Source organism: Larus michahellis, chromosome 7 (genome assembly GCF_964199755.1).
Source record: "Larus michahellis chromosome 7, bLarMic1.1, whole genome shotgun sequence".
Taxonomy (NCBI): domain Eukaryota; kingdom Metazoa; phylum Chordata; class Aves; order Charadriiformes; family Laridae; genus Larus; species Larus michahellis.
In genome coordinates, this window is record NC_133902.1 from 34,399,193 (window position 1) to 34,424,452 (window position 25,260).

General features: G+C 36.5%; 1 protein-coding gene across 13 annotated transcripts in view; it reads left to right on the plus strand.

The window, feature by feature from the left end:
* Positions 1-23,912, plus strand: part of ATF2 (activating transcription factor 2) — a 50,298-nt gene extending 26,386 nt beyond the window's left edge. For all 13 annotated transcript variants that reach the window (XM_074593768.1, XM_074593773.1, XM_074593778.1 and 10 more), the window contains 4 exons: positions 6,652-6,801; positions 8,838-9,044; positions 14,761-14,866; positions 21,237-23,912. In XM_074593768.1, the coding sequence (XP_074449869.1) occupies positions 6,652-6,801; positions 8,838-9,044; positions 14,761-14,866; positions 21,237-21,463 (690 nt within the window). In that variant the 3' untranslated portion in view covers positions 21,464-23,912. The remainder of the gene's footprint in view (positions 1-6,651; positions 6,802-8,837; positions 9,045-14,760; positions 14,867-21,236) is intronic.
* The last annotated feature ends 1,348 nt before the right edge of the window (positions 23,913-25,260 follow it).

Here is a 25,260-nt window from a genome sequence, read left to right on the forward strand (position 1 = left end):
AGAAGGCACAACTCCTTACGTTTTGGATGAAGTACCTGGCACAAGCCAAGGCAGGAACCAGGCACTTCCCTTCGTTTGTGCTTTTTGCCTTTTTTTACGGAGCTCATTCTTGCATGACATTTCAAGGAACTAGTATATTTTAGAGTTTTGTAATAAGAAAAGCATTTTGTATGCTGATTTCATTCCTCATCTCAATCATTCATTTCTTCTACCTGTTGTGTAGACTTCCTTTTTTTTTTTTAAGTGAAGGTGGGAACTAATTTGAGAAAAATCAAATTAGAGATTGTAGTGCCATTATGTCCTAATGCTATAGAGTTTAATTATTTAAATGTGGATTTGCAGAATTTAATTTCTATATTTTTATTGATGTGAAAGTAACATACTTTTCTTCTATTTTGATGAATAGCTGTTGTTGCCTTATGAGTTGTGTATGCCAAATTGTACCTAGAGCACCATATATTTCTTTATATAAAATAATGAATGAACTTTAGTAAAACAAGCTGACATTTTGATTTCTAAGAGATAAAGTGTAAAATAACTGGCAGAAGACGTCTTTGGTAATGAGCATTGGATGCCTTCTTATAGCACAATTAAATTTTTTCTTCAGCTATCCTAGAAGTCTTAAAATCCTTTAAAGATAAGGGAACTAATATACTTGCTGGGTATTTTTTTTTCCCCACTATGGACAGCTTTTGGAGACTTTTTTTCAGTTCATAAATGGACTCCGTTACGACATTTGAAAGTGTTTTTAGATTAGAGCATCCAAGCTTAATGCATAATAATCAGAACTGTGTATTTATTTCTGTATTGATAAAGTTTTCAATCTGAAGTGTCGGACTCCTTCAGCATGGCAGTTTTGGTTTTTCACGTGAAGCAAGTTACCGGCATTTCTAGAACTCTGTTCTTTCTTTACTGAAACGCTCTTTTCTCTGGTTACCATTAAAGTTGCCTGACACTAAATGGTCACCTGAATTCCATAGAGTGACAGTTGGATGTGAGAAGAGGTTCACCAAGTGAAATAGCAGATAGAAAAATGTATACCAACTGCAAAGAATAATGACTGGGAGGGGGAAAAGAAGTTGTAAAAATTGGCTATGCAGTGAGCCAGATCCTTAGGATTGGTGACATTATTGCAAGAGGCTTTCGACTGAAAAAGCAGAAATTTAGTGGAAGACTGTGTTAAGCACAATCTTAGTGTCTGCTTCAGCACTGAAACATACAGTGCTCTATGTGTTTCAGTGCTCTGTGATAATTATGTGAAATTAGACTGCATTTTAATTTTATTGTCCAATATTGAAATTATTGTAGCGAACGTGACCTGTGAAAGGCACTGCTCCTATACTTTTGCACATTCTTGGATCCTTTTTCTCCTGTTGCTAGTAGAACTGAAGGGAAATATGATTAGAGATTTTATTCAGACAAAAGCTGACTTTTACTGCTGTTCTCTTGAAAATATCCTTGTATCTGTACTGAGAACAGCATTCAATAAGATTAGAAATAAGTTTCAGATTTCTGTGGCACACTTAATATAAACTGTCAGTTTTTTCTGATGTGACTCCATATTTGTTGTTATGCTAAAGAAACTAACTTCCACAAACTTAAGTAAAATTGAATGCATTAGTCAGTTCTGTGGTATTTTAGAGTCTTAGAAGGAGATGCAACAGCTGTGTGTTGTGGTTTAACCCCAGCCAGCAACTAAGCACCATGCAGCCACTCACTCACTATCCCCTGCTGGGATGGGGGTGAAAATCAGAAGGGTAAAAGTCAGAAAACTTGTGGGTTGAGATAAAGAGAGTTTAATAAGCAAAGCAAAAGCTGCACACACAAGCAAAGCAAAACAAGGAATTCATTCACTGCTTCCCCTCGGCAGGCAGGTGTTCAGCCATCCCCAGGAAAGCAGGGCTCCGTCACGCGTAAGGGTTACTTGGGAAGGCAAATGCCATAACTCTAAACGTGCCCCTCTTCCTCTTTCTTCCTCCAGCTTTTATTGCTGAGCATGATGCCATATGCTGTGGAATATCCCTTTGGTCAGCTGTCCTGGCTGTGTCCCCTCCCAGCTTCTTGGGAGCTCCCCGCCTTCTCTTGTTGGCAGACCAGTAGTAGAAGCTGAAAAGTCCTTGACTGCTTAGCAACAACTAAAATATTAGTGTGTTATAGACATTATTCTCATTCTAAATCCAAAACATGGCACTGTACCAGCTGCTAGTAAGAATATTAACTCTATCCCAGCTGAAACCAGGACACTGTGTTTAAAAACAAATAAAAAAAAAAAAAAAAACAAAACAAATTCCTTACTATGATAAGGATGCATGATTCTAAATATTACAGAATTGCTCCTGATCTTTTTTGAGAAGATCTATAATTGTATGCTTTCTGTATATGAAACATGAGCCATGAGTTTCTCCTAGTTGTAAAACATCCTTTTTTTGAGTGTGTAGCTTGTGGATGCGAACTTAATGTTCAGACTCTTCTGCATGGATTGCAGAAGTTTCTAAAGAACTTGAAAATTGCTTTTAACACTGAGTGTCTCCCTCTGTCTCCTCCTACCCATATAAAACCTTTTGTCACAATCTGAGAAATACCTTGTGCGCAGCGGGCAACCAGTAGGCTTTCTGCAGGAGGTTTCTACTGAGAAGTGACAGAGGGCAGCTTGGCAAATGTTCAGAAACCGACATTAACTTGCTGGAGCCCGGCATGGGACCTTGTGTTCAGCAGAATTCTTCTGACCTGTCTCTCGGCATGCCGAGCTAATCAGCAAACACCTAATGAGCCTACTCTAAAGAAACAGACCCTCTCACAACCTACTTCATTTTCATATGTTCTCTGGGGGTGGAGAGACAAGACTTCATAAGGACTGATGATGCTGCAAAGACCACAATAATGATAATTAACTTGCTGAATTTAGAAGATTATGCTGTTAATTAGTTGCAAAATAAAGATAAGTAATAGAGCAGCAGATGGTAGGATAACACCCAGGAGAAGGAGGGTTATTACTCTGATGAGCTTTTGTGGCAGATATGAAATATGGATCTGAGTTTTTCACAAATTGTTTCTGGAGAATATTATCTTGTTTCTGTGAGCTCTTGATAGAATGATCTAGTTCTACCAAATTTTGACAGATGCAGTGAGGGTTTGTTTTCAAGGATATACATGAACAATAAAACCTTGCTAATAAAGACTTTAAAAGCTATTGAGCTATTTGAAAATACCAATTTTAGTTTGCCTCTAATAACCAAATAATATCAAACAAACCTTGGTTGTCATTAGGTTTCCCCACATAATAATGCCGGTATACATTTATTCTAATATTTGTCTCAACGTACTTCATTTTTAAAACAGAGATTCTCATTGTCTCCCTCCTCACAGGAGGCACAACATCCATTACTGTTTCAATGTTAGCATTACAGTAGGGGAAGTTAAGTCCTACTTTGACTGCACATCCATTGTTCCTCATGATAGATCTTTTATAATGTAGGTAGTATTGTGCTATTTCCTTCACTTTCTACTGCCATTTTCAAATTAAATGTAAAATATACAGATTTAATAGCATGAACTTCCTTTCTTTTTAGGTTTACTTTGCAAATATTTCTTTAACACAGAAATGCAGAAGTAGAAAGAATGGAGCTAGACAATAGTAACAGTATGTACACATTAAAAAAAAAACAACAAACAAATCACCAAACCCTAATTAGTTTTGTTTCATCTCCCAGATCTTCTGAACATGGGCTGTGGCTGTCTTTCGCTAAGGAAACAGATGTGCTAGTGCAACTTTTTCTTTAAGCAGCCAACTTGAAGCAAACACTACAAAGCCTATCTAGGAGTTCATAGACCCTATTGTTTTGGGGTATTTTTGTGGAGGGTGCTTACATCAAGACTTGCTCATGCAGTCATGAGCAGAGTAGATCAGACACCCTGACCGTACGCATACTTGCTATATAGATGTTTATGTTCCACTGCCATGAAAATTAGAGGTTAGCTTGTTGTCACTGAATTTACATATTCACACACTTGAGTTGGATGAAATCTAATCACTTTTACTTCTCATGGCAGTGGAAGAGGAGTAAGTAAGTATATCACAAGTTGCTATGTCTTGGCTGTGTAATTCTTGAGATAGTAACGTTTAAACATCTAGTATGATGGCTTGAAATAAAAGAAAGCTTACCCTTTGAAACCTTAGCAGAAGTTAAAATAGACAAATAACTAATTTGTTACAACTAATTTGTACTGTCGTTACTGTCTTGATTTTGACTCAGAGTTTCTTACGTCCTGCTAAACAGCAAGTTGTGATCCAAGAAATACTTCTAAAGTAATTCAGATAATAAATGAAAATACATTGTGGAAAATCAGATGTTAATAATAACTTATGGAAAGGATATGGATAAAATTGTCATACTGACATTAAATACTTGCTACTTTCTTTAAAAACAGATTTTTTAAAAAGTTATTTGGAAGTGATGTGTTTAAGGACAAGGATTAGTTAGAATTTTAGAGAGTCGGGGGAGGAAGTCATCTTACCACCCTTTCAGTTGTTGTAATTAGATCGTGGAGTTTGGTTCTGGTAATTTTAGTTAGGCAAACTAAAACACTTAGGCCTAAACTAAAAGACCTAGAAAACACTTAGGCCTTTCTGTGCTTGTTTAGCTGGAAACAGGGACTGACATTTTTTTTTGTTAGTTTCTTTTTCCAAGGTGAATTAGGAAAGTGCAAGTTCATTCTTAATTTTGTTTTAATAATGTAAAAGTGTTAAAACAACTACCTAAGTGCTTAGAATTTTCAGAGTGCTGTACATATTCTAAGAATTACGGGCACATTACCTTAAAAATTTGTGTCCTCCTGCCCTAATGCCTGCAGGTATCCTAAATTTTTGTTGTTAGAACTGAGCACCAGGGAAATTACTGTAAATTTATGTACTTTTCTGTAAGCACCGTCTTCACTCTGGGAAGCTTACAAAGTTGATCCAAAAGTGAGGTGGGAAACAGAACTTCATTAACACTGAGTTTTGATGTACACTCCAACAGTCCCTTTCTGGGGTAACGTCTGCTTGTTAATTCAGCCTGGAGCAGCCACTACAGAAATCACTGGCTAAAGACTCCTTAATAGCAAACCAGCAGAGGAACATTGGAGTTTCTCAGTTCTCTTTGTAGCCCTCAAATGGGATGTCTGCTGGTGGTGGTTGGATGCTCCAGTCAACTATATGGATTTGATAGTTGATGTAACTTGCCACATTGCAGACCTGAAGATTTTTTGCAGTTCTGATGGAGATAATCTGCAATCTGTTGTTCTAACTGTAGAATAAGATCCAGGAAAGGTAGGAGAGCACTGTCACTATATTCCAGTGACTTAATTGTTGAGAGACGTCTATAGAGAATATCTATATAAATAAGTGCAAAGTCTTCTGCTTATTTTGTGATGGCCAAATGCAGCCTAGCTCTTCAGTGTTTTTAAGACACTTTATTAATATTAGTACTTTGGCAATACTTTGTTCATATTCCAAGATATGATGATACAAGTTATCAGAGTTTTCATAAACTCCTATGTATTAAGTCATTAGTCTGTTCTTAAACTTGTCTTGGATTCTCTAAAAATCCAGCGCGCAGTATAAAAATATTCTTTAATGCTATTTTCTAGTAAGGTAGGTTCTTCAGTAAAACTGAAAATTTCATAATAAATTATACAATATTCATGAAATTTTAAGAAAGGATCTGGAATTGCAAGCAGTTGTATCTACTGAAATTTAGTATGACCCTTTATCACTTAAGAATTTGTTGTAAATAGAGTATATTACCCGTTATAGTTTTAAAAGATTTCACCAAAAGTTGAGTGAAATAATTTTCAAGAGGTAGTCAATAAAATGCTTTAAAATACTCTATCAAGTTGTTAGTAACTCTTGGATGTATTACATACAGATGAACTTTGAAGTTACTGGTTTTTATAGTGTCTATGTATAAAGGAAGAACTTCAAACCTTTTAGCAATTTCTTCATGTAAAGTAGCATGCTCTAACAGATACCTTGCATATTTCTATATAAATAAAAGCTAATCTTCATGTGTGATTTCAAGCTTGTTATTATTTTATGCATTATTGAGATGTTTCAGCAAAGACCTTGGCTTTTATCTGATAATTACTCATAGGAAGGATTGTAGAGGTGAGTATTTGTAAAGGCCATGAAAAAGCAGAGTCATAACAAACTATTGAAAAGTGGAGAGAGAACGCCAGAATTTTTCAAAGGAAAAGTTTGTGTTCTGTTCTTTACCTGTTTTCCATCATGTGTCGTTCTTACCTTTCTGATCCATGCCTTGTGCAATACCAGCCTCAGCAACTGCTTGTTCATGGCCTTCCATCATCGCTTTGGGGGCACAGTTCTTTATGAAGGAGGCTTTCTGTTTCCTTCTCCATACAGCTTACCAACCTTCTCTTTCTGACATCCTGTGTAAAGCCTCATTGCTATTGTCATGCTTGCAAGAAATTGTCACCTATTATTAGGTATATGCCTACATCACTGTTGAACGCCAATAAAAACAAACAGCTATTTTAGAGTTGGAGTTCCTATTTCCAAAATGGAAGTAACTACTAATATAAGTAATTACTAACTCCTCAAGTTAGCATGATAGAATATTTCCTTTTTTTTTCTTCTTTTTTTTCTGCTTTCAGAGATTGAAAGCCGCCTTGACCCAGCAGCACCCTCAGGTAACAAATGGAGATACTGCCAAGGGACATCCAAGTGGGTTGGTTAGGACTCAGTCAGAGGAACCACGACCACAATCACTACAACAACCTGCAACTTCAACGACTGAAACACCGGTATGACACAGGGTAGATGTGTACATCCTACCCCCTTCTTTGTTATGCAAAAAAACCCCACAACAAACTTCTTTCCTTTACTCTTGATTTGTAAAATAGAGGTCAACATGTGCTACAGACTCCAAGGCTACATAAACCCAAGATGATAGTTTCAAAATAGGTATTATCTATATGCTCAAATTTAGAATTAAGTCCTCTTGATTTCTGAGTTTAACAGGAAATTCTGTGGTAACTGAAAATCGTACAGCTGGTTATTATATATTTGAAAAAAACAAGTGCTTTTATTTTGTATTTATATTGCATCTATTTAATATTTTATATCATAAACACTCTTCAGAAATGTTTTTAATTGCGTCAGGTGTCATGCTTATGTTAATTTGCTGGAAGCATCTTTTTTTGGGCTGCCACACAGTTTCAGCTGTGTGATTAAGTGGCCTTTGTCATCCCAGGTACCGAAGTGGGGCTCTGAGTTTAGGAATGGTGTTCTGTCCCTTTGGGATGATAGAACAGGGGAATAAAGGATAAGACCTCTTGAGTCAGACTGGAAGTGGGAGTGCTGCTGGAGGAAAGAGATACTTTCCTGGGTGAATCCTGTAGGATTCCTGCTGTTCTGCTAAAAAAACTTGTTGGAATGTGTTTTCAAAATGCTTTTAAAAATCCCTAAGAGTTATTTTCAGAATTCATAGCATAACACCAATTTTATAAAAGCTACAGACTTGGCCCAGAACCGGAAGGACCTGCATCTGCAGTGAAAGTGCTCAGGTTTTTAGGCTGACCAGCGAAATCAAATAACATATCAAAACAAATATATTTGGAGCAAAAAAAGGAAAAAGGTTACCCATTGTAAAATGATCTGCTTGTTAGGGCTGCTGTTCTCCCACACTACCTGATTTTTTTTAAAAGAATATTTTCATAATATCACACAGCAGAACTTTCAAGATTAAGGGCTTGCTGTTTGGTTATTTTGTGGTTACTTTAGTATTAAAAAAAAAAATTTGCAAGTGTTTAATTTCTAAAAGGCTGATTTGAGTTCCCAGGGTTTTTTTATTATTATTAGCTATTTAGAATTTATGCCAAATAGATATGCTAACTGATATGTGCTAATTTAATTAACACAATTGAAGAGTTTTTAATTTAAAAATAAAACTTTCTTACTGTGCTAGATTGAATGTGCAGGTACACCTGTGTGTGTGTCGTGTAGACAGTTATATTCTGTCTATCCTATCACTTTGAAGTATTTTAAGATCCATTATATTGTTATCATAATTCATTACATCTTTGCCTAGGGTCTGTATACAGCTATGAAAGGAGTATAACATATAATTTTAAATGTTGAAATATTTTGATCCTGTCATAATATGTGGGTGCATATAAGGGAAGTTTGTATGCAGCGGTGGGGAACACAGCAACAAGTAGGAGATTGCTGTCTGGACATCAGGGATCAGTGAGTATCAGCACCGACAGCATTTGTCAAAAAGTTCCTGTATATTGGGCATAAACAATTGCGTAGTATTTCAGTTGTGACTAGGTTTGTGGGAAGACCATTTGGGAAGGGTCAAAAGTAGAAAATTTATTTCCTTCTAAATGTAACTTGTAAAAGCTATTTTGGGTGGAAGAGTTTTTTACTTTACCTCTTGTAAATACTTGTGTTGTCAGAATTGGTAAAAGAATGTCTGAGAGTCCGTCTAAAGAAGTGTTGCCTCCAAGCTTTATTCAGTTGCCAGATGTAAATGGCATGTAAATTTAACTGTGAAGTGAGTGCCTTCCTCCAGTGCAGTTTTAAACCAAAGCTAGTGCCCTGATTAAAATGCTACATCTTAATGTAACATGGTAAGGAGTGTAAATACAGTAAAAAATTTTTAAAACATAGTTGTAGAGTTAAGTGACCTAGCTTTCCACAAAAGAAATGTGTATACCCTGAGTGTATTTAGAGATGTGAGTGCTTTGCTCAAGATGTGATGTGTACTTACACTAGTGCTGTAGGTTAAGTCATGAGTAGTATTATACTGGTAACTTCAATACTTTACTGTTTTCAGGCATCACCAGCCCAGCCTACGCCACAAACACCAAATACAGGTGGTCGGCGAAGAAGAGCTGCCAATGAAGACCCTGATGAGAAAAGAAGAAAGTTTCTGGAGCGAAACCGGGCTGCTGCTTCCAGGTGCCGACAGAAACGGAAAGTCTGGGTGCAGTCATTGGAGAAAAAAGCCGAGGACCTGAGCTCGCTAAATGGCCAGTTACAGGTATACTTTTTATTTCAAGTAAAAATGAATAAGTTTTTCCATTCTTAGGTAGTGATCCTGGATCAATGGAACTTAAGCTTTGCATGAAATCGTAAATTTAAACGGTTTTGTAACTGGTGGCTCAGAATTTAAAATCCAGCACTAATTGCGTATAGCAATAAAATAAGAATATAAGAGAATACTTAAATTTCAAGAATGTGTAAACTTTAGGATCATACCCTTTTGTCCGTTGTTCCATTTTAAATAACTTTCAGACTGTGATACTAAACAAGGATGACAAGATGCATTGGAATAAAGGCTTATTAGCAAAGTAATGGCCTTACCTTAAAAACATCTTGCTCTTAAGAATTTGTATCACAGCCTGAGTTATTTAAATAAGATTTGGTTTGATTTCCTTTGGTTCTTTTTAACTTCACTTTTTTTCCTTTAAAGTGATGTAGTGCTCGTGAAAGGTGCCAGATTGACATCACTGGAAACTGAAGGCCTCTTTTGTCCACAGAACAGGTACAGCGCAGGCAGTGGCAGTGCAAACTTCACCACGCTGCCCTCCCAGTGTGCCTAAACCCTCTAGGGAGGGAACTATGCTGTAAGAGGGTAGTCTAGTGTATGTTGCGAGTCATTTTTCCATCTCATCTGAGGTTGTCAATCTTGGAGAGTTGTCACATGGACACACTTTTCCCCCTGTAGAACAATCCATGACCCTTTCATTTAAACTGCTGTTAAATGTTAAAGCATGATTTCTTAATGTTTTCCAACAGCGCATGAGAATTGGCCCAAAGTATTGTTTCAAAATGAAAAGTCCAAAAGCTTTGTTTTGAAAATTACAGAAAGGAAAAATGATGTCATTTCCTAAATGAAACATTCATTTGGAAAATGCAATGGAATTTATTTTGATGTGTTAAAGTTTCACTTCTTATTCTTTCGTTAGAGCTGTTTGCTGAGTCAAATTCACAAATCTTTTCCTTCCTATTAAAACTCCTCTTTCATGCTGTTTGATAAAGAAAATGTCATAGTTCGACCAACAGGAAAGTAGGGCCTGTTGAGATTACTTCTTATCATGTAATCAAAATCACGCCGTATCTATCAGTTGCCTTCATGTTCATGTCTTTAAAAATACTCAGCATTCCAGACTGTAAAATGTGAGAAATTCCTGCCTAAGCACACAACGTGGAATTGTTTCCTGTGCACCAGCATTAGTCAAATTTCTTGCAAATATATCGTCTTCTCATACCTGTTCAGACTTTAGACGTGCTCCTTTACAGCGAGGACTGTGACTGCATTATATCCATTAATTACAAAATGGTTTGTAGCACTATAGCTTAAATAATCTAAGAAATAAGTGAAGGTAGATCTACAGGAAGGAAAACAAAGAACAAACAAAGTAAAAGTAACTTTTAGCGAAAGTAAATTTTGATATTATATGAACTGCCTTTAAATTATACATACCAAAAAATGACGCAAGTACCGTGACCAAAAGATTTCCAGATTTCCAAGAGTTAACTCAGTAAGAGTGAATTCAAGAAAAAGAATTTTCTTATGGTCTGCCAAAAGCAAAACTGTTAGCTGTGAAGAACAGAATGACTTGTAAAGAAAATTGAATGTCAGAGAAATAATTAAACTGCACTTTATGTGAAAACATTAATCAATCCTATATTTCTATAATAATTCTTCACTTGACAGGCTAACACATCTGATCAGCGTAGTGGGCAGTAATGACCCATGATTACTTACTTTATATTTAATAGTAAATTTAATAAGTTTGGAGTTTTGCCTTAGTACAGTTTTATGGACTGAGTGTTAGGGTTTAGTAGTTCATATTTTGTTTAATGTCTAAATGACCTGCTTAGCTGAATTTACAGTGTTTCCAAAAGCAGGTTAATACCGAAATGACTACATTGCATTGCTTCATGTAACAATTCTGACTTCTTTCAATGTAGTTAGTAGCTTTCTTGTAAGGTCTGTGTCAGAGCTTACAATATCAATGTCAAGATTTTTAAGACTGGAAACTCTAACAGTACTTAGAGATTTTGAAGAGATTTCCTTGGTTGATGTATATATTTTGTTCTGTAGTTTTCAGCTTTCTGTAGATTAACTTCTGCCTACTTTCTTCTTTTAAATGTTTGAATGTAATTTCATTATGAAGCATTATTTCTCAAATTTTTGCTTAAGGGAAAATTTCCACCTACTACATCACATCAGTAACCTATTTAAGTTGGCTGCCTTTATTATAGGCCCTACTATGTAAGTTTTTTCCAATGCTTCCAACCTTTTAAAGTTTATTTACTGTTTGTTTTTGTGGACTGTGTTTTCAACTAATGTGTTGACTTGTTTATTCATCTTAAATTTTATATAGTGCATTGTGTTGCCTCTGTGCCTTGCACCACACTGCAGGGTATGGTATGATATATAATGTGTTAAAGAAGTATCGACAGTGTGTCCCCAGTGGCCGCTCAATCGTGTTGCAGGATCAGATGCAAAGTTCATTATATTGTCTGTATTTGGTCCCTGTTGCTTTAATAATCTCAAAGGGCAAAGTATTAGTAGAAGAACGGCCTGTCTTCCTCACGAGTTCATTGCAGGTGTTAAAGGATCAGCAATCAAGTGGTGGTTTGTATTTGTACTAATGCTGCAGAAGCTGCTTTAGGAAGGCTAAATTATGAAAGAAACGCCTGTAAGTAAAGGTCCTTTCCCGTATAGGGGTATCTTGTTGAAGTTGTCCAAAAAGGAACAGGAAAAGCAGTGTTTAACTTAGCCACAGACAATCCCCTGTCTCCATAAGTCCCATCTGCCTGTCTCTGATGATAGTTTTGGTAAATATGCCTCACAAATAGTGTCCCACATCTTGCTGAGTAAGGATTAATCTGGTCCCACTATTACATACGTATTTTGGATCCAGGGAGAAATAGGCAGATACAGAAGAACATACTGTACGCTATGTGGTGTACCTTCGTAAGAATGCAGAAGGGAAAGTATCTCCTCAAAAATGGAGTACAGGTAAAAATAGATATGCTTTCCTCCAGAAACCTGCTTTCTAATGTTAGCACACTTTCAAGTGCGGGAACATAAAAATTCTTCTAGACAGCATGTGAGGTATATTTCATGGTTATTTAAAGAAATGTTGGTGCCTACACTTGACTTGATACCTCATAAATGAAGAGGACCTTTCCAGTGTGAAAACTTGAAATAATCTTTCCTCATGCCAACTGTTGGAAGTGTTTATCCCATGTGTTTCTTGTTCGCCTGTTTTCAGCGTGTTAACCACATGCTAAATGACTACCACATGTTGACATCTTTTGAATGATATGGAATGACTTGCTATTGTCACATACATAATAAGAAACTACAATGCGTATAGGAGTTGGTTCTAAGAACGTCCCTTTAGAAGTGGTTCTTACTGGTAATAGGTAAATGACCCCCATGGATTGCCTTTCTGTGACATTCCACGCAGACATACTCTATTCTGCTTCAGGAATAATTTGCGCGTGGCATATAGCACTGTTGGCACACAGCGTTTGAGTTAATAACAATGCTAGCTATGTATTCAGTGAGAATTCCTCAACTTGTTTTTTAGTATAAGAATGCTATTCCATTTTATTTTTTTCAAATCTGCTTTACAGTAAGATAGTATATTTGTTTTTTTCTATTTCTGTTAGAGAAATTCTTAGTATTTATCATACAACTGACATTAATCTATAAACTGCATTTTCAAAAGTTTAGAAGTATAAAATTCTTTCTTAAAATACAGGAGACGAAGGTAGACAGTTTCTGAAAAACTGTTGCCGATTTGATCGTTTATTTTGACAACGTTCCTTTAAACTAACAGAAGTAAGTTTCATATTGTTGGACACTGCTGCTTCTGTAGATTATCATGAAGTGTCTCAAAACTACATCAGCACTCCTCCCCTCCCCCACCCCCAGCTATGTCAATTCTGTGCATCCAGATTTGTGGCTCCTCAGTAAATAACACGGTGAACTAAAAGGAGACTGGGAGCTGGAGGCAGAAATAGTGTGCTTTCTTAACAGCCCAAGGGTTCAGGACATGTAATGCCAGCTGGTAGAGAATTTGTGGGGTTTTCCGTGGGGTTTTTCCCTGCAACCTTTTTTTATTTGCAGTCACATTTTTCTTTCATTAGAAACATCCATGAAGTCAGATTTTTGGCTGCCTTTCAGCTCTTGATTTTGTTTTAAATGTAAAGTTTCTAGAAGAGATATTTGATGCAATAAAATAAATGAATAGAAAGGTAGTCCTTAATAGCTTAAGAGGATTTTGCAAGTATAGAGGCTTTTGAAATTTTTTGTCCTCTGAAATTTTTTGTCTTCTAAATGGAGAGAGAGGCTAAAAAGAGGAGCTTTTCTTTAAAAAAATCTGTTATTTTAGTTGCAGTATTTATAAGCCGCTACTTAGTGTAATTAAACCTAATAAATTCTGTTCTTAAAAATTGTTTTCCTTACTTTGGAGTCCTTTTAGTTGTAATTCATCTCTTCTCTGACTGCATAGCCTTATTTCTAGCATGCAAGTAAATAGGTTGACTTTCTCCTGTTTCATTTTCTTCCAAATAATTTTAGTTGCAATCCAATTTTCCTGTGTTTGTTTTTTCTTTAACTTGCTCCCAAATGTGTAAACATATGCATTTACCAAAAAATTGTCATGTGTGTGATACATTAAGTTAATGTGCAAAGGTTCTTATAGTTTAAGTTACTTCAAGTACCAATGGGGGAAGTATTTCTATTTAAAATAACCCATGAAAAGATACGTGGATCACAAAGCATTACAGATAACTTGACTCTGTAGATACGTAAAAATTTTTCTACTATTTAAAGTGAAAATGCCCCTATCAAAATGCCATACCATTTTTAATTTGGATTGTCACGTATAATGCAGTTATGTAGCGTGTCTCATCTGTAGATATCAAAGTGCTTTACGGGGAAGGTAAGTATCACTGTCCTCCAGTTTACAAATGGGGACGTTGAAGCACAAAGAAGTAAAATGACCTTGCTGAAGGTCACCCAACAGTGGAAAGGCACAGCCTGGAAATGAACCCAGTCACTAGATGCTGCAGGTGCTGTCTCCTATGTTGCACTCCACTTTAGTGACATAAGCTGACATTTCAGGATTTTGCCACTATTTTTCCCATCAATGATTCCTTCATACAACATGTTTATATATGGTTGCCAAAGAGAAAATTAGTATGGAAATCAATAAACACTAAGCTATTTTCCAGTACGTGAGGTTTTCTTCTTCAAAGTCCGCGTACAGATACAGTCACCAAAAATAATTCTGTATTGGCTGATTTATTTTTTTCAACCTTTTTTAATTTTGGCTGTGGCATCTGTTAAAAGGTAGGTAGTCAAATGTAGGTTTACTCTGAATAGAATTCATCACAAAACCTTGCAGAAGAGTCTTAACAGTAGCTGGATCATGTACATGAGACTACATGTAGACTCTGCGTCTGCAAACTGAAACACATACGTTGCATTTTCAAAAAAAGCATTTCCTAGTTTAAGAAAAATCATAAAGTTAGCCAAGTTTCAGCTAATATTTACGTATTCTGAGATAGGAGAAATATATACATTTTTGCAGTACATACCAAATGGAAACTTCCTGTATTTTATCTACCCCTAAATGAACAACTGAAAATCCTATAAAACGTAATACTTACCTTCAAAATTGGTGTAGTTTGAGCCTGGTAAAGTATGTAACTTTCTTCTCCTTTAGAATGAAGTCACCCTGCTGAGAAATGAAGTGGCACAGCTGAAACAGCTTCTTCTGGCTCATAAAGATTGCCCTGTAACCGCCATGCAGAAGAAATCTGGCTATCATAGTGAGTAATGTTCCATTACCTATAGCCTTAGGCTGCATCAATGAAATACTGCCAAAGTGAGCTGAATGAGCATTAAAATTGAGAGGTGCAGTTCTAATATTACATTAAAGATTTTTTTTTTTTAAATCTCGAAGGTTATTGGAAGACAGGAATGAATATGTGATATTTAGAAATATATTTTTAAGTCCTTTCAGTTGAAGTGTTGCATAACATTGAAGGTTTTATGTTGGTTTAATAAATGCATATGATAATTAGCATTTAAGGACTATCGGTTTCTACACCTGCTTTGGAAAATATCATTAAAGTATTAAGAGCACATGATAAACTATTTTTTATACTTTATCTTAGCCAAGTACAGTGAAAGGTCCTTGTGGGTTTTTTCTTCGTCGTAACGAGATTTCAGTAGAGGTAATATAACAGCTGTCCTCATTTACCATAACATCCAGGATCAGTCAAGCCGTTAAAATAATCAGATGCAGGTTCATGGCTCCTACTGTACAGTGTCTTCTAGATTGTTTTGATTTCCACATTAAGCGACTACTTTTCTATAAACAGGGTATTTTAAAAAGCAGTTCTAATACTGAAGGGAATACTGAGAGTTTGGGTAGCATATTTTTTTTCCCTAATACATATTTTTACTTGAAGTTGCTCATTTGATTTTTCACCCTTCCAGCATTTTAAAGGTTAATTATGCTTTCCTGACTTGTAACTTCCTTTTTGGATATGATACACAGTGCCAGAACCAGCTGCTGCTGCTGCAGAATAAATGGCCAATTTTGTCCATTGTACACAAATTTGTTACAAATAACTGAGCTGGGAATGCATTAGGCAACATTCATAATATATAACCCACAGCTTTCGTTTTTATGATTTAGTGATATTTCAGGATATTTGTAAATGTGAAGATTGTTTCTGCCATATGTAGCCACTTCATTTTAATTTGCCAGTGTCAGTAATTCAGGAGAATAAAGGAACATTTTGTATTGCATGCAAACAGATCCTCAGGTGCTCGCGATAAAACTTAATGGCCACCATCTTTACTTGTAGTCATTGTAAGCAATTTCATCAGAATGGGCAATATTTTTTAATTTAAAAGATTCGGGAGATTTAGCAACTCTCTATTGCCATATATATTTAGAATACTGATTTTGTCAGTTCTGAGCTTATAAATCTTGGTCCTTTGATCTCCAGTCGTTTTGACAAGATGGAAAATAGCATCTTGGAGTAAATTGGAACAGTATAGAAATATGTTTGGGATTTATATTAACAATGATTGCTGCAGGGATGAGGCCATTATGGCTCCCATCTGACAGAACAGCATAATTTCATACGGAAGCTACTAGTGGATAACATTATGCATGCAAGGATTTTCAAAAACAAAAAAAAAACCCTGTAGGTTTCTTAACTTTTGATGTTTTGAGGATGCGTGTTCCTGAATTGGCATGAAAAATACTTAAACATACGTCTTAAACTGCCAAACTAATTACATGCTAAGGATTTCTTCATTGAAGAATTAACGAATGGCCTGTTTAGTAATACTTAGTCTCTGCCCTCGGTAAAGGATTATAATGTTCGTAATTTACCAAAGAATGCAAAATGAGTAAGAACTAAAATACTAAGCAGTGGAAAAAGCATACATTTGAGGGAAAAAAAAAAATAGTAAGCAAGGAGCTTACTATTTTTTTAGCACAGCTCACCTAGTTTCTTGAAAAGTCTCTTGAAAGTCGAAGTTCAACGGGAATGATAGTTGTAATGCCAGCCCTCCGAAAGGATTTTGTCCCATTATCTCTGTGTGAATATTGTTAGGAAAGCATGTTGGCTAAGTGACATACCCTCAGTAGATGAGGAAAAGATGAGTGGAAAAATGGTTTCGGTTAATACGTTCATGAAAATGGTGTTCATAGAAAGTATTTTTAAACAAGCATATTATGTTCATCAAGGAATCTAAGTTGCATTGCTTCAAAAATGTATTGAGGTGTTTAACAGTCTGTGTCTGCGGCAGAAATGGAAGACTCCATTGCTGGACAGAAAGACAGAGCTCCCACGGGGCTGAAGATTGTGCGCTGCTGAGACAGTGCAAGTTTGTACCGTGCAGACCGTGTTTTTGCAGCTAAGCCCACAGTTTAATGGGGTTTCATGTATGATGCACTTAAATGGGCACAAATAATCTAGTGCTTTTCAGGGTATTTTGGCACTTACTTTTACATATCTTTTGAGGTCTTTTGGATTTCCCAGGCACATTTTTGTCTTGGGCCAAGTGAAAAGCACGACAGTGCGGATACCCCTGTCTTATTCTAAGACTGTTCTTGGGGTCATGCTTTCCTTATTTAAGAAGTCTTGTGCCTGCTTCAAAAGAGGGTGTCATCAGGATAGAGAAAACAGAAAAAAATGGTTATTGTGCTTTGAGGCAGTATAAATGAATTTCTGTTGCAATGTTGGAGTTTTCAGACAGTTTACACTTAAAATTTTATTTCCCAAAGAAGCATTCTACTGGTTCTGAATGCAGCTTTAAACATTGGGGCGGGAGCAGGGGAAGAAAAAAGTGCCGTGTATAGGAGAAATCTAAATGCTGTTCACGTATTTTTCATTTTAGCTCTTCTATACCAGATTATTTCTAAGTATTCTGCAATACTCCTGTATTTTTCTCAGCCTTTTTCTGGACTTGGAGCAGGAAAAAGGTGGAACTTGTAAGAAGAAAATCAGAGTTAAAAAAATCAATCTTTGAAAAGAGTGTTTTAGGTATTCATCCATATTTTTCAAAAGGATGTGATAATATTCAAGAACGCTTGTACAAAACTGAATATAAAGGAAGATAAATAGAGGCTGCAATGTAGCTGGTGTTAAATGTGTGTTTTTATGTTCTTTCTCTAGTTAGTTTTAACAAAACAGTAGAAGGTGACTAATCAGTTTCATTTTCCTTGGTTTGAGGCAAAGCTGGGGCAGCCATTAAAAAGCTAAAATGCCTAGGCTTTTTTCTACACTGTTAGCTGCATTAGGATTCTGGTATGTATCAGTTGCACTCTTGAAACCGCAGTCCTGTGCCTGGCAATTCTCTGGTCAACTAAGAAAAAAGAAAAAAATCTGTTGGAATCTAAATATGACTTTCCTGGGTTCTTCTAAAAGCCTTTTGTTCTTTATTCCCCATCTTCAGGCTTAATAAAACAAGTCACCTTTGTAATGAGGTGACTTTAAGTATCTATTGTATTCATTGAGTAGATTTTCTTGTTCGGTTTTAATTCTTTAAATGGAGTTCTGTATTCAGTTTTTGGCTGCTATTCCTCTAAAGTTAGTGCTGCAGAAGGAATGATTTTGAAGGAAATCTAAATAGCTATTCTGAAGGGTGACAGCTCATTTCTAAATATTGCTTTGTAATTATTGCAAGGATTTATGCTTCCAGTCAAACTTGCAACTGTAAACTAGTGTTAGGTTTGTATCTTATATAGTCACCTGTCTGCTGTAAGCTCCCCTCCTCTAGCCCCTGGCACCGGAAAATACCTGAATCGTGTGCTTTTGTCTCTGCAGCACAGTGTGTTTGTTCATCTGCTCAATTATGTGAAAACCTCTAGTCTACATTGGTGATCATAAGTATTCTCATAGCTGTTTCTTCCATTGCATATATGGTCTTCCTGAGCCCATCAATATCAGAAAATCAAGCCTTTCTCACGTTCTTTACCACTGCGATATTATTACAGGCATGTCTTTTGAGTTAACAACATATATGTTAAGGGATACAGAAAATGGAAGATGTTCTGTCCCTGGCTCAAAGATAATGATCTACTTTACTTCCTCTGTAGCTCTGGCTTGTGGCATTTAAAACTAGCCCTTTTTCTTGGGGATAAGGAGGATTTGGCCAACAAGGAAATCGGGGATCGGGAAAAGAAGCATAATAGGAAGGCTGAGATTCACAAGAGAATAACAGCTCTGAAGAGGAGCTGTTACAGCAGGGAGACCGTATTCGATACATGTTGTCCCACTTGCTGCTATTTCATTCTGTCTGAGGGGAAGAACATGCCACTCTCACAATTAGTAATTGAGTATTTTTCAGGAAGTGGCACTAGAGTTTGTTTCAAAGTTTGCGTGTGTTCCTTCTTACTTATTTTTACATGAGTTCTCGTAGATCTTGCTAGAGGTGTAGCAAAGATTGAATACTGGTGAATAGGGTTAACTGGTTTGGTACTCGTTCGTGTTCTTTCTGTTCTTGAGTGGGCAAATTCCTAAGGATCACACGTGTCTTTCAGAAGTATTTTCTTCCTCTTTCTGTATACGTTTACCCTGTAACCTTAGAATATGTGGTAATTGTCACCCGACCGTGCTCAGTATCATCTGCCTCTATTTCCATTAATGCTTGAAAGATCTATTTTTGAAAAAACGGAGTATCTGTAAAATAGTTGTCCTCATGGATAAGAATATTATGATACTTTCAAACAACTGCGTCCATGTTCTTTTAGCAGAGGTATAAGAGAAATTGCTACCTGGTTCATGTAGACAGTATTTCTTAGAAAGAAATATAGCAGTTTTGCTTGCTTACCCATCCTTTTTGACCGTACCATTCTTTTCCAGAAGCGGTCAATAATAAAACTGTTGTTTTCTGGCTTATGAAGAGGAGCGTGTTCTTAGCATGCATGAGGTTGCTTAAAGATCTTTGTTTTGGGGACTTGCTAATTTAATGAATTTTCATACCCATAGCTAGTATGTCGTATAAACCTCAGTACATCATAAACTTCATGTCATCTTTGTTTGTTCATGCTTAGTGTTCATTTTGGTAGCTGCTATTAGCCTGGTTTCCTATGGAAACTGGGCTGTGATACCCCAGTGGCGTTTCATCTCTTAGCTTTAGTGTCGTCCTTTCCCCTCCCTTCTCTTCCCCCGGGTCACTGGTGAATTTGTAGGCCAATCTCAAGCAACTCTGAAAGGGGTTGCAAAGACCTGTCTGGAGACAATCAAGCTTTGTTCCATTGCTGTGTCACAAGCAATAAATAGTCCATGCTGCTTCTGGCCACGCTTGTGTGTATCTTCTATATCGTTACCTTATACAAGTCAGTAATATTTTTAAAGGGACTTCCAGTATTGCATCTGTATACTGGGTTTAAGTCAGCGCATAAAACCATTGTGAAAAATACTTGAAAACACAAAGTAGCACAAAGTGATACAAAAAAGTTATAAATAAATTTGGTGTTGATACTTCCATTTTTGAGTGAAAAACAGTAGGCTTATTTTCTCTTTTCTATTTAAATTTTTTTTAGTCTTTAACTCAGCTTTTTGCTTGACGGTGTTTGCATAATGCCTTGACTAACTTTTGCAACTCTGGAGGAAAAAAAGGATGATTTCAGCGTGACCGGGATGTCTGTGCAAGAAAGATATTTTAAATCATGCTCATTTTGTAAATTCTAGTTCTGCACAATGAGAATTATTTTTCTTTAATCTGTTTACCCTCTGTCATGAGAAAAAATGATGCAACTGTGTGGCTAATTCACTTCAGTTTTGTGGAGAACACCTACCTGAAGTGTTCTTGAAGATATCTTTAAAATCAGTTTTAACAATTTTAAATTTACTGAGAGGTATTTGTATACTAAAGAAGTTACTGAACTTCACTCTGTTAAAATAATGTGGGTTGAAAACTTGTGGAATTATTGTCCGGTTAATATAGTGGTGTAAATAATATTTTTTTCAGATATCATATTCACAATCACAAGGATTAAGTACTGAAGGTAGAATTGTTCTTGTTTCATTACTAAGTAAATGCAGGAAATGGCGTGTGTTAAAAATCTAAAGCCCATTCACATAGCACCAAGAGATCCGGTAGCATTTTTAATCTGTAAGTAGTGCTTATAGGAAGCTTTAGGAAGAAGTTCTTTACAACGAGGGTGGTGAGACATTGGCACAGGTTGCCCGGAGAGGTGGTGGAGGCCCCATCCCTGGAGACATTCGAGGCCAGGCTTGATGAGGCTCTGAGCAACCTGATCTAGTTGAAGATGTCCCTGCTTACTGCAGGGGGGTTGGACTAGATGGCCTTTAGAGGTCCCTTCCAACCCAACACATTCTACGATTCTGTTGTACGATTCTTACTGACGTGAGCATTCATCGTTAGAATTAGGTGTGGTACCAACCAGCTGATTTATTAGGCAGTAGATCCAACAATTTTTAATCTTGACTTTTGAAGATGTGAAAATGTTTCCTGAATGTTCTGTATTGCGGTCCATATTTTTTTGTTTGCAAAGTAGTATTTTCGTTAAAAAAATAAGATTGTTTTGTAATTTGTGCTGTGCTAAACCATGAATTTTACTTTTTTAGGGTATGATTGGTGTTACCTGGGATGTGGTGGTGTGTGTTCTGGAGGAAAAAAAAAAAAAAAATAATTTTTCTTCCTCAGCTGCAGATAAAGACGACAGTTCGGAAGACATATCAGTGCCAAGCAGTCCCCACACGGAGGCGATTCAGCACAGTTCTGTCAGCACTTCCAATGGCGTTAGCTCAACTTCCAAGGCAGAAGCCGTGGCCACCTCGGTTCTCACCCAGATGGCGGACCAGAGCACGGAGCCGGTGCTTTCCCAGATCGTCATCGCGCCTCCCTCCCAGTCGCAGCCTTCAGGAAGTTGATTAAAAACTTGCGTTGCTTCAGTTTCTTAGATACACATTTGTGACTTTAAAGGGAAATCAACAAAAGACCAGTCTCCATCTAGGAGAAATTGTAGCTTAAAATTATTCATTTTTAAAAATCCAACTTAAATTTGGCTTTAACAATTGGCAGGTGAAGATGAGACAGAACACCAGTTCTAGTCTCTTTGCAAAAGACTTTTTTTTTTTTTTTAAGTATTAGTTTAACTAGTTATTTTTTTTGTGCTTAATGTGTAAAGTGTGTGTACAGTACGATGTGGTTTATTTCATTTTTTTAATTTGGTATTATTTCAGCAAACATTGGGGTGAATTACTAAAGGTCATCCCCAAGACTGTGATAGTAATATTATGTGTCATTTTTATACCAAAGTTCTGCATAGTCCCTATTGACTTTGTAACGTGAGCAAGGTCATAAAGCACTAGGCAAGAGAAAGACAGTAACAGTAAATTTGCTTTTAGTCTTTTTGCCTTTTTGTTGTTTTGCACATTATGAGAGGAAGAACATTTGGGAGAAAAATGTTTGGGTTGTTTTCTGTATAGCATTTTGGTTGGCTTTTTAACTGTTGGGGTTTTTAATTTGTGTAATAGGGCCAGTACAGTATATGAGATACAGTACTCTTATGCACATACCTATCCTAGATGAGGATCATTACTAAATAGATTTGATTTTTTTTTTATTTTAAATTGATGTCAGGTGGGTTTGGTTTTGGTTTTTTTTTTCCCTCCAACACTTTTCATTCTGGGGGGAGGAGAGCTTTATTTCTCCAGTCAGAAGAGATATCTATAACTACTCTTTGTTGCTAGGCTGAAACCAGTAAGCATATTGTAAAATACAGGGTTATCAAATACGGAATACTTAGTATTCCAAAGTAGGTTGATATTTTGTGGATTTTTGAGTCGCAGACTGAGGAGTTTACGCATGGTTTTGGATGCCAGAAAAGCCTAAAATCCTTCTTCAGACAACTCAAGACTTTTTTTTGTCATTGTCTTGTATTTGCAAGCTAACTTGTACTTAATTCTTGTGTAAGCACTGTCATCTTTTAGTAGCAAAAATTTTGATACCTTTCTTGTGGGATAAAAAAAAAAAAAAATAATCAGTATCTACCGTATCTTGGAAACAATGTAATTATAATGTGGTGTGTGTGGTGTGTGCGTGAGAATGGTTCAGTAGTTAACGCCAGCAGTCTTTTGCTTGAATGTTTAAAGATGCCTTCAATGTGATGCTGGCTGATAGGTGATTGCAGTTTTAAAATGTTATTTACTGTGCGAACTTGGATAACTAACATTCCATGATGTAGTTTGTTTCTGATGAGATGATTGTAGGTACACTTTTTTCTCACTATCCAATCATCTGTAGGATATTGAGTTTTTTTTAAATGTGCCATTATCTATTTTGATTCTGTACTCATGTTCAAAATACAGTACAATATTTTACAATAGATTAAGTTGTTTAAAAAAAAAAAAAGTAGATGTGTGCTTTCAAGTCGGAAACTTTGTATAATAGCAAAAACAGATGCATAGTAGCAACTGGCAGTAAAGCAGGATTCCATTATGTATATAACAAAGATTTAATGCATTTATAATGGGTTGTGTAGTTCATTTGCTCTTCCTTCTCCACACTATACTCTGTGTTTTTAAGTGTCGGTGCCATCAAGTTTCTATTTGATTCAGTTTTAAATCTAAAAATGTAATTGATCCACGGGAAAACCATAATTTCTACAATATATATACAACCACGCTATAACGAAAACTGGAAAAAGAAGTATCTAAGTCATATATGTATCATTGCAGGGCTTTAAGCATGAAAATAATAGGGATTCTAAATATTTTGTATTTTAAAACTAAGAAAGTTGAGTTGATGACCTCATGTGTTTAAAAGTCTTACTTTCCCAGTTTCAAGATAAAAAGCTGTAACAGTTCTTGAACGTTTCCAGGGTGGTGAAATACAGTGGACCTCTCGTGAGAAGAAAATTAATTGCAAAGGCACAAAATGTGAATTCTGCACGAAAGCTATACAGTCACTTCATTGTAGTTTTGGTGGGCTAGCTAAGGCCTCATGGATTATGCTATAATTTGCTCTCCTAAACACAAAGGCTTTTAAATCATATTTATATAAGTGGAGGTTTTTTTATAACAAATCTGTCGCACTTGTAAAATAAGTCTACATAAGTGTATAGGAGATGTGTAAACAGTTAATGAATTTAACAGTGGGGCTGGAAAAAGAACCATTAAAATCTGTGTTGGGCAAATAGAGAAAAGTTCTTAGTCGTACTACCATGGGTTCCGTTTTGAGACGTATGTCACACTACTTCTGTACTGAGCATTTCGGGTCTTTACATTTGCCATGTTTTCACAAACTGTACCGTTTTTCTTTTATGTGCAGTTTGCATGAGTAAATCATCAAAGAGAATAAAAATCTATCTTTAAGTTATGTTCCTATTTTAATGAAATTATAATTGTTCTAAAAGGCAGCGCTGGCTTCAGACTTATTTCTTCACCCTTGCAATTTATCATCGTTTTTCTGGAAGTCGTTACCTTAATGTCAAAGTAGTGTTATGTAAATAAGACCACATACCATACGGTTCTTTAGGAAATAGCTTCTGAGGAAGGAGCCTTGTGTCGTTAGTTCCAGGAGCAGATAAAGGGTTGATAAACATCCCTTGGGGGTCCCAGGCGTTGCTCAGCCATTTCTGGTTGCCCTGAGTTCCGCGGCAAAAGTGCTCTGCGTAATCAGAATTTCCAGCTAACTTCCAGATATCTTAATGTACACGAAGCCAGGAAATAACAGGGATGGTTGGATGAACCGCTGGCGGTTGTGTTGTGAAAGGCTGGGGAAAAAAAATACACCCTCACATTGGATTTTTAGACTCTTCTATGAATGTCGGAAACATGGAGTGGCGCGTTCTGTCGTATCATCGTTTGAAAAGCTCGTGACAGAACCCTGATACGGAGGCTTTGGAGGAAACTAAAAAGGTAAAGTCTCTGCGTATTTGCATTTATTGTGTGCGTTGACCAAAGGCAATTAAACTGCACACAACTCGGAGCCCAGTGTGAGGATAACGCCTGAGGCCGCTGTTGCTTCATTGCGTTCTGATTTAGGAGTTATGCCTGTCACTCCAAGGAAAAAAACACGAAGGCTGTATAACAGGGCACGTGGCGGGGGGGAACCAACCTGCTTTTTAATGTCTGCACTGTAAAAAGACCCGGGTTTATATCTAACTATCCAATCCCTGTAAGCTTTTTTCTTTAAAATGCCAGTAGAGGCTGGGCAAAGAAAGAGGTTGCCGTGATGGAACGAGATGACAGAAGTGTTGGATGAGTTGTGATTTCAGCTACCGGAATTACAGAAGTAATTTTGCTGGGAGACAGACACAAACATTTTAATTGGTCATCATAAATGATAATGAGGAGAAAACATAGCGAAATTAAGTGCATCCTAATAAAGTAAGGTAGGTTAAATTGCGCTGAAGGAAACTTCAGCAATGCTTCTTGACATGATTAATATACTCATGACAATGCGTCTAATGAAGGTTGTTTGCATTTATGTGCCGCCTGTTGCTTCCCTCAGTAGAGACATAATTAGAACTGCGCTCATTTACATTGCAGAACAGCCAGCGCGAGATGGGCTTACAGCAGCCTTTTTTCCTTTACGTTCATTTTTAACCGGTGCATCAGCAGGAACAGAGGTATGGTTTATTTAACCCATGTCTTGTATAACACTGTAGGGTAGGTCCAGATGACACTATCATGAAATAATTTGGATTTTCAAAGTTTTATAT